The sequence below is a fragment of the Tupaia chinensis genome, unplaced genomic scaffold (assembly GCF_000334495.1).
Source record: "Tupaia chinensis unplaced genomic scaffold, TupChi_1.0 Scaffold000627_1, whole genome shotgun sequence".
In the NCBI taxonomy this organism is placed as follows: Eukaryota; Metazoa; Chordata; class Mammalia; order Scandentia; family Tupaiidae; genus Tupaia; species Tupaia belangeri.
The window spans coordinates 502,661-511,719 of record NW_006160147.1 but is presented as its reverse complement, the minus strand read 5'-3'; the positions used below and the strand labels follow the sequence as shown (position 1 = coordinate 511,719).

At 58.7% G+C, this 9,059-nt stretch overlaps 1 protein-coding gene across 1 annotated transcript in view; it reads right to left on the bottom strand.

Annotated features, from left to right (window-relative positions):
- LOC102499823 (receptor-type tyrosine-protein phosphatase V) overlaps positions 1-9,059 on the bottom strand; it is a 27,592-nt gene that overhangs the window by 15,514 nt on the left and 3,019 nt on the right. The window contains exons 2-13 of the mRNA XM_027776000.1: positions 8,767-8,844; positions 8,380-8,428; positions 7,977-8,243; positions 7,498-7,767; positions 7,062-7,325; positions 5,304-5,558; positions 4,962-5,207; positions 4,572-4,847; positions 2,517-2,789; positions 892-1,155; positions 405-671; positions 3-129 (exon numbers count right to left, since the gene is read on the bottom strand). Coding sequence (XP_027631801.1) covers positions 3-129; positions 405-671; positions 892-1,155; positions 2,517-2,789; positions 4,572-4,847; positions 4,962-5,207; positions 5,304-5,558; positions 7,062-7,325; positions 7,498-7,767; positions 7,977-8,243; positions 8,380-8,428; positions 8,767-8,844 — 2,636 coding nt within the window. The remainder of the gene's footprint in view (positions 1-2; positions 130-404; positions 672-891; positions 1,156-2,516; positions 2,790-4,571; positions 4,848-4,961; positions 5,208-5,303; positions 5,559-7,061; positions 7,326-7,497; positions 7,768-7,976; positions 8,244-8,379; positions 8,429-8,766; positions 8,845-9,059) is intronic.

Sequence of the window (9,059 nt, the reverse complement as noted above, 5' to 3'; positions counted from 1 at the left end):
CACTCCTCCCCACGCCCAGCTGCTCGGCCACCACCAGACAGGTGCTCACGTCCCCAGCAGGCACCGTCCAGGTCAAGGCCAGGCGGGTGGCCTCAGGCTGGCACTGCATGTCCTCCACAGGGCCAGGCTCTGTGGGAATCAAAGGCTCCACATCACGTGGGTGTCCGTGAACCCCAAGGGGGTGGCTCTGGGTCAGGGCCTCAAAGGGACTGGGCTTCATTCCCACAGAAAGGGGCATTGGCTACAGAGAAATGACTTCCCCCTCGGACACCCCGCCCAGCAGGGGGGGACACAGCGTCTGCCTAGGGGTACGGGAGGCAAATGGCTCTGAACAGGATGAGCAGAGCCACCAACAGGTCAGACCTCCTCTCAGGGAACCCCCGACCCCCGCGGGTGCGACGTACCCACAGGCAACAGCACGGGCTGGGTGGACGCCCGCCACGGGCCCGCCTCGCACAGCACCGACAGGGAGTGGTTGCGTCCAGGCGTCAGGCCCCCGAGGACCAGGTAGGCTTGGCCCAGCACCAGGGACTGTTCCCAGGAGTGGCGCCCAGCTGCCGAGAGTCGGGCATGACACACACCCTGCCCCAAGGGACCGCGGGCCCAGGCTAGGCTGACCACAGCGCTGCCTGACTGCATTGACACCGACAGCTCATTGGGCGTGAGTGGGGCTGAGGAGGGAAGGAGGGCAGGTCACCCAGGCTGCTGGCCCAGCCCCGAGAGGCCCGTGCACGGTGCCAGGTGCTCACTGACCTCAGGCAGCCCTCTTGGGTGTGGAGGTAGGAAAAGAGCCAAAGGAGGGCCAAGGTGCCATGGACAGAAGAACCCAGGGGTCCCTGCGGCAGCCCTGCCCGCCTCTCCCACCTCCCTGCCTTCCTCGCACCCACTCACAGGTCCAGCCAGATGCCTTGGCTGCGGCAGAGTGAAGGGGCCCAGCCCGCGAGATGACCTCCACGTCATACTTGGTGCCCGGAGTCAGGGCTGAGAAGCGCGTGCTGTCCACCTGGGCTTCCACGGTGTGAGTGCCTGCCTGGGTGCCCGCCTGGTACAGGGTCACCTGGTAGTCGTGTCGTCCCCCAGGAGCGTGGACCCAGGATACCCGGAGCTGGGTGGAGCCTTCCTTGGTCACATTTACCAGAGGAGGAGTGAGGGGGGCTGTAGAGAGAACAAGAAGTAGGGACACAGAGAAGGACAGAGAGAAACACCTAGGACCCTGGTGCTGGTCAGGGCAGCAGGTGAGCCCATGACTCTACTTGAAGGCAGAGCCCTGCAGGTGCTCCAAGGCACAAAGCTCGGGTTCAAAGAGGGTGACTCCATGAATGAGCCCCTTGGTCTCCCCACATGCCATGCCTCCTGCGGAAGGTAAGACTGGGCAGCAGAGAGTGGACCGTGTGCCTCTTCCGGCCCCTGAGCCCCAGGCGCTGCCATATGCCCTAGAGGGGATGGACAGGTAGGGTCTAGGGGCCTGGGCAGTGCCCTCCCTGCTCAGAGTTTGAGCCGACAGTCTGGAGTCACACAAGCTGGCCCGGTCACCTGGTCAACACTCCTGTCTGTAAATGGGGACAGAGGCCCAGAGAGGGCTGGGGCTGGATTTAGGGACTGAATCGGGTCAGAATCCAGACTCCTTCCTCCAGTCTGGACCTCATTCCAGCCCCTCCCAGCCTGCCTGAGGTCTCAGGGCCTTCCTTGGGAAGGTCTAGGTGGGATCTAGAGGACAGTGAACTATGGCCGGGGTGGAAGGAGGCAGCTGAGGGGAACTTGGGCAGGAGTAGGGGAGTCGGCATATTGCAGAAGATTTGCTGGGGGCAGCAGGGCCTGGCTGCTCTGCATTCCCACCGAGGGCTCAGCAACTGAAAACGCAGGACTCAGGCTAGTGTGATGGGGCTCCCTGACCCATCTCCGAGGGCGCCAGAGAGAACGCCTGCAGGAATCCATGACGCTCCCCAGGGCCTCAGCTCCCTGCTCCTCCCAGGGCTGAGGGTTAGCATGTGGCCAGTGTGCGGGCTCTGCTCACACTGCCTGAGCCCGAATCATGACTTCCCACCGGGGGCTGAGAACCTAGGGCCGGTTACTTGCCTTTGTGCCTCAGCCTCAGCGTCTGTGCCCCGGAGACGCGGCAGTAACGACCGCGCAGGCGCAACGTCAAGAGCGTGGCTGGGAGAGCACAGGCAGCGCTCAGCTGAGCTCCGGTTAGAGCATTAGCTGCCGCTGAGATTAGTCGCTCATGGGGAGCCAGAGGCCGGGTCCTCACCACACCCACCTCACGGCGTCAGCCATGGGAGAGCAAGGCTAACGGCATGCCCGTGGCCGCCCTGGTCCTGCCCACCTTCGGGAATGCCAGGTCAAGGCCCTGGGTGAGGCTGGTGAGGGCGGTGGTTTCCTGGTGCCTAGGGCTCAGGGGTGCATGTCTCCAGAATGACCAGCTGCTCACCCAGGCCACAAAGCAGCCAAGAGGGACATGCAGTCCCGTAGGAATCCTGAGAACAGGCGAGGAGGGCCACACGGAGGGCACTTACACGTCCAGCTTGTGGCGTTGGCGTCACTGCTCTCACTGGGCCCCTGCAAAGTAGCCAGCTGTGCCAGAAACTCGGTGCCCGGGGCCATCTGGGCCCAGGAGAAGTTGTGGGCTTCTGGAGCCAGAATCTCCTCGCTCTCCAGAGTCAGGGAGCGCAGACGGTAGAGCCGCAGGTGGAAGCCATCCCTGCCCCCTGGCGGAGGGCACCAGGAAGCCGTCAGGACAGGTGGCTGGCTGGTAGGGCCCAGGCTGAAGTTGGCAGGAGGAGCAGGGGCTGCAAGGACAAGGAAGAAGCAGATCCAGATCTGGAATAACTGCATCCCACCTCTCCTTCCCCTCCTCCCTGTCTCCAAACAAGCTCTGAGCACTGCCAGTCTAAGATCCAGTTTCCACAACCCCAAAACCCGCTCTCCTTCCCCTCCCAGGAAAGCTCTTGAGGAGACACCCTGTCACCTGTTTGCCCAGCTGTCCCCGAGGTCACTCTTGGAGGGCCTGGTGTCTGGTCACTTTCACCCCCGCTAGCACCCAGCCGAGCACCTGCTCTCTTGCACCCTTAGAGCCCGGGGCTCCAGCTTATCTGCTGGCTGTCAGCTCCTGGGATGGCTCAGTCTGGCTAGCTGTCTCTGGCCTGTGGTTCTCGGCCCATGCCTAGCCTCCTACGCAGGCCCCACTCAGCCTCTCATTCAGCATGCCCTCCTCCTCTGGGAATCCACCCCAATTCCCTAAACTGGTGGCCCTTCCAAGAATCCTAATCCTAAGATTAGGTCAAACCACATTAAATTCTGAATATTCAGCCATTTCAGCTTTTAAGAATGTAGTTTCATACGGTTCACACTATTGCATCATGCTTACACTATCAATGTATTTACATTCATTATAATACAATCTGCAAAATCATAACCGTCTGTTTACTTGTCAGTCCTCTTTTCTAGACTGTCTTGTTCATATTTGTTTGTTCTTTTTTTGTTTGTTTGTTTGTTTGTTTCCAGAGGTGGGCATGTGTGCTCACCAGAAAGACAGAGACAGACAGAGAGACAGAAAGCGAGAAATCACCCCCGAGGGTGGGGGGGATGGCCACGCCACAATCCCTTCTCTCCATTCTCTTCTCGGGATCTTGGACATGCACACACACGCACCCAGTGTCAGTTTAAGCCACCGGGTCTAGGACTCAAACTGCAGTTGAATACATGGGAGTCCAGCAATGTAGCCATTACACCAACTACTGGTCCCAATAATTTTTAACCTAGGCACCTGGCCCCATACCTAGAAAGTGGGAGGTATTCATTAAGTATTTGTTGGAAGAATGGATAGATGGGTGGATGGATGGATGGATGGATGGATGGATAGACAGATGAATGGATAGAGAGTGGGATGGGGTGGGTGGATAGATGGATAGGTGGGTGGATGAGTGGATGGATGGATGAATGGAGGGATGAAGAGAAGAATGGGTGAGTGGATGGTTGGATGGATGGATGGGTGAATGAATGAATAGAGGAATGGGTGGGTGGATGGATGAATGGATGGATAGATGGGTAGATGAATGGATGGGTGGGCAGATAGATGAGTGGGTGGATGGATGAATGGATGGATAGATGGGTAGATGAATGGATGGGTGGGCAGATAGATGAGTGGGTGGATGGATGGATGAATGGATGGATAGAGGGATAGGTGGGTGGATAGGTAGGTGGATATTCGGATAGAGGGTGGGTGGGTGGATAAATGAATGGATGGATGAGTGGGTGACTCAGTGGATAGATAGAGAGATGGCGAATGGATGGATACATGGGTGGGTAGGTGGATGGATGGGTGGATGGGTGAATGGATGGGTAGATGTATGGGTAGGTAGATGGGCAGATGGATTGGTGGGTGGATGGGTAAGTGGGTGGATAAATGAGATGATAGCAGGTGGAAAATGTTTGCAAATACATTCACGAAAGGCCCCACCCTGGACTTTTGGTCCTCTGCATCAAGAACACAGCACACACAGGGCAGAGAGTAGAGGAAAGTCCCCACCATGCCCCAGGCTGGCCTCCAGAGGCTATAGCCAGGAACTCACGAGTGCAGGAGTGGACCATCTGGATGCTGGAGCTGAGATTCCCCACCCAGGCCCACAGTGCCACGGTATAGCAGGAGCCAGGCACCAGATCCTGCAGTATCAGGCTGGAATTGTCCGGACCCAAGTCGACCAGATTCTTCAGTGACCTCTGGTTGCCCTCCTGGTGCCAGGTAACCCTGTAGCCTTCCCGCTGCCCCAGTGCAGGGACCCAGCCAATGGCCAGCTCAGAGGGGCTGGCTCTGCCAATGACCTCCAGTGACTGTGGTGCCAGGGGACCTAGAGAGAGGGGCAGTTAGGCTAGGGGGCCATCTAGGTCTGTGACCCTGTGATGCCCCTGCCCCTCCTCTGACTTTCCTCCCCAAGGCAGGGGACACAGTGGCTGGCACTCACTTGTGTAGCCCATGAGGCTCTGGGTGAGGACTCCCAGAGATGACACAATGTCCACCCGGTAATGGGCTCCAGGCACCAGTCCACAGAAGGTGAGGTAGGTGGCATGAGGTGGCACAGAGATGTTCCCCAGGAGACCGGAGCTGCCCTCAGCATATAGCAGTGCCCGCCTCCCGGGCTTCCCAGTGGCCTCTAGCCCCTCCAGCTGCAGCCTGGCATCATTCCCCAAGCTGGGCTGGGCTGTAGAATCTGGAGAGGGGGCATCAACAGAGAGTGAAACCCACCTTCCTCCTTTAGCAAGTGTCCCTGGGCAGGACTTTCCCTGCTCCCCCAGCCTGGACTCACCAGCCAGCCAGGCACTGGCCTGGGCCCAGGCGTCATAGGGCCCAGCCAGAACCTTCAGCTCCAGAGCATAGTGTCCGGCGGGCAGGGGTCCTGAGAACGTGAAGCTGAGGGTCTCGGGGCCCAGGACGGTATTCTTCTCCACTGGCCCACTTAACAGCAGCAGGTAGCCATCCCAGGCACCTGGCCCTGGCGTCCAGCTTGCGCAGAGCTTGGGGGGCATGGGGGTCAGCACCAGGTCCAGGGGGGCAGAGGGATCTGTGGGGGAAAGGAGCAAGTACTAAATGGTGGATGGGAAGCCCCTGCCCTTTCTGCGCCAGTCTTTCTCACACACTGAGCGGCGTCCTGTCCAGAGGCTGGGAGGCGCCCGTTGCTAGTAAACATGGGGATCTGGCTGCTGCCATCCGGCCAGGGACAAAAATAACAGTGTATCTGAGCAGCAGTGTATCTGAGCGCTCTGGGGCGGTTGCTCACAACACCAGGGCACTGTTGTCATCATCTCCTCCCAACAATACAGAAACTGGGTGGCTCTGTGGAGCATTGGTAATGCACTGCTCCAAAGACGCTGAATTCCACATGGCGACAGTGGTTCAAATCCCCAGTCAGCCTGTAAGACACAGTAAGTGAGAGTGCCTGGATCCAATGGACTGCAGACTGAGGAGGAGGATCGTGGCATGACCAGCCTCTGTGGACATCCTTCTATCTCTCTCCCCCTCAGGGGTGCATGTGTGTTCTCTATCTCTCTCTATCTCTCTCTCTCAGGTGTGCATGTGTGTTCTCTCTCTATCTCTCTCAGGTGTGCATGTGTGTTCTCTCTCTCTCTCTCAGGTGTGTATGTGTGTTCTCTCTCTATCTCTCTCTCTCTCTCAGGTGTGCATGTGTGTTCTCTATCTCTCTCTCTCTCAGGTGTGCATGTGTGTTCTCTCTCTATCTCTCTCTCTCTCTTTCAGGTGTGCATGTGTGTTCTCTCTCTCTCTCTCTCTCAGGTGTGCATGTGTGTTCTCTCTCTCTCTCTCTCAGGTGTGCATGTGTGTTCTCTTTCTCTCTGTCTCTCTCAGGTGTGCATATGTGTTTTTTTTCTCTCTCTCTGTCTCTCTCAGGTGTGCATGTGTGTTCTCTCTCTGTCTCTCTCTCTGTCTCTCTCAGGTGTGCATATGTGTTTTTTCTCTTTCTCTATTTCTCTCTCTCTCAGGTGTGCATGTGTGTTCTCTCTCTCCGTCTCTCTCTCTCTGTGTCTCTCTCAGGTGTGCATATGTGTTTTCTCTCTCTCTCTCTCTGTGTCTCTCTCTCAGGTGTGATGTGTGTGTTCTCTCTGTCTCTCTAACGTGTGCATGTATGTGTTCTATGATGAATACGGGGGGGGCGGGGAAAGACACAAAAACTAATGTACAGAGAAGGTGAGTGGCTGTCTAGAAGCCCACAGCCAGTGGGTAGTGGACACAAAACTCAGAGCCCCGGCAGCCTGGTTACTCCCCTCACTCCCCTCTTAACCCCTTCATGATGGTCTCTGAGTAAAACTGTGGCCAAGTCAATTTGGGCTCTGCAGGCACCCAACCCAGGTCCCGAACAGCCAGCTCGGCCACTCACATGCTGCATGACCTTGGGGTGTTTCCTCTCTGAACCTCCGCTTTTCTACCATAAAATGGGGTAATGTGACCTAGCGAGCCCACCAGCATCTTCTTAAGTGGGCACCTACCACGGCCAACGGGAAGATCACGCCCACCAAACTCCCTGCAGCGCGCCCTGTCCCCAGTCACTCACAGGTCCATTCGGTGGCATTGGGCCCCTCTTCCCAATGGGGCCCTGCGGTCGCGCTGAGCACCAGCTTGTAGGGTGTGCCCGGAGACAGGTGAAGGAAAGTGTGATTGGAGACCCCCCGTGTGACCACTGCAGTCAGGTTGGTGCCTCCCAGGAGGTCTGTGAGCACCAGATGGAGCCAGGCAGCCTCCTCGGAGCCGTTCCAGGAGGCTCGCAGGGCGTCGGTGCCCAGAGCACGCAGCACCAGCCCATCTGGGGATATGGGGGCTGGAGGAAGGACGGGGAGAGCAGAGTGGGCGTGAGCAAGGGCCTTGGAGCAGGGGCTATCTATGACCAGGGAGCCCAGAGCAATGCTGGGACACAGCCGCCTGCGAGACTCTGGACATGCCCCACTCCCAGCCTGGCTGCCACCTGGGGCCTGCCCAAGCGCCCACCTCACCTGTCCACTGGTGGATGCTGGTCTTTGCTTGGAGGTTGCCAGCCCGGGTGATAACCTCCAAAACATACTCGCTACCTGGCGAGAGGTTGCCAAAATTGTAGGACAGGGTGCCAGAGAGCAAGGAAATGTTGTGTGCCAATGTCTGGGATTCCAGGTGGTAGAGGAGAAGCTGGTAGCCATCCTGCTCCCCGGGGGCATCTCCCCACGAGGCCTCCAGGCTGACTGGGCTCCCAGAGCCGTGGAGCTGCAGCCCATGGACGGCCAATGGGACTGCATCAGAGGAAGAGAGAAACACCAAGGTCAGCACCAAGGGGCAGCGCCCTCTGCTCACATTGCTTCTAAGTGGCTCACCGTGCAGGCATGGTCCTCGCAGAAGGTGCCCACTTCAGTTACCCTGCCCCTGTCAGCCTTCTAGGGCAACCACTTCTGGCCCCCACCCCAGACAATGTGCCTTGCTCCTCAGCTTACAGGCCTCATACCTGTGTAGGCCCTGAGGGTGACGGTGACATTCTGCCCACAGGGTCGCAGGGCAGTCACTTCCAGCTGGTAGTGACTCCCTGGCACCAGGTTCTGGAACTCAAAGCTGGATGCATTGGTGCGGACCTGGAGCTGCTGCCCTTCTGGAGAGCCCAGGGAGCTCAGATGCCTGAGGCGGAGGGCATGGTCCAGCCTGGCTAGCCCCGAGCCTTCCCAGGTCACAAAGAGACTTGTCAGCCGGCTGCTGACATTCACTCTCAGGGGTGGGCCTGCAGAAAGAGGGTGCCTTCAGGGCCTCCCAACACTCCTTCTGTCCAGAGCAGGGTCAGGATCTGGCATGGAGAAAGTGTCCCTGCACCCACAAACCACCCCCCTCGACCTTCCTCCCTACGGGAAGACACCTACCTCCGCCCTGCCTGTCTGGGCTCCCTTCCAGGGGCTGGCATGCATCTTCCTGTAGGAAAGGAGTAGGGAGGAGATAGGTAGAGGCCTTTGGGGCCCAGGCCCCTGGGAAATGAGGCGGTGGCTGAGGCCAGGATCTGAGAGAAGGCTCGCCCTGTGTCTGACACTCCCCCAGATTCGGCTAAAGGGGCTCCTTGCAGAGGTTTCCCCAACTACAGGAGGCTGCCAGGGCGGGCTGTAGCGGCCTGTCTGGCTGTCTTGTGGGAGGGGATCGGCCTCTGTTCTCACCTAATGCAGACCAGCTGTGGGTCCCGCAGAACCGGGAGGCCTGGACATGCCCTGGCGGGCACGGACTCCACCCATAGGGCCTGCTCCCTGTGCCCACCTTACCTTAGCCAAATATCCCCGGAGCCAGAAGAAGGCAGCAAACAGGACTGGAGACCTCATCCTGATGTCTGCAGAGGGAATCTGGAAGGCGGCAGGGGGAGGAGTCAGCCCCCAACCCTCGCCTTGCCCCGGGGCAGGAAGATGGGCAAGGGTGGGAAGGGCAAAGTCTCAAGGCATTGGTGGGCAGCAAAGAACAGGGGCTACCTCTCAATCTAGACCCTGACCCTCACCCCACCCACCTTGGCCAGGCTATGGGAGGCAAGAGGTAGGGACTGGCTGGGGGGGGGGGGGGGGGG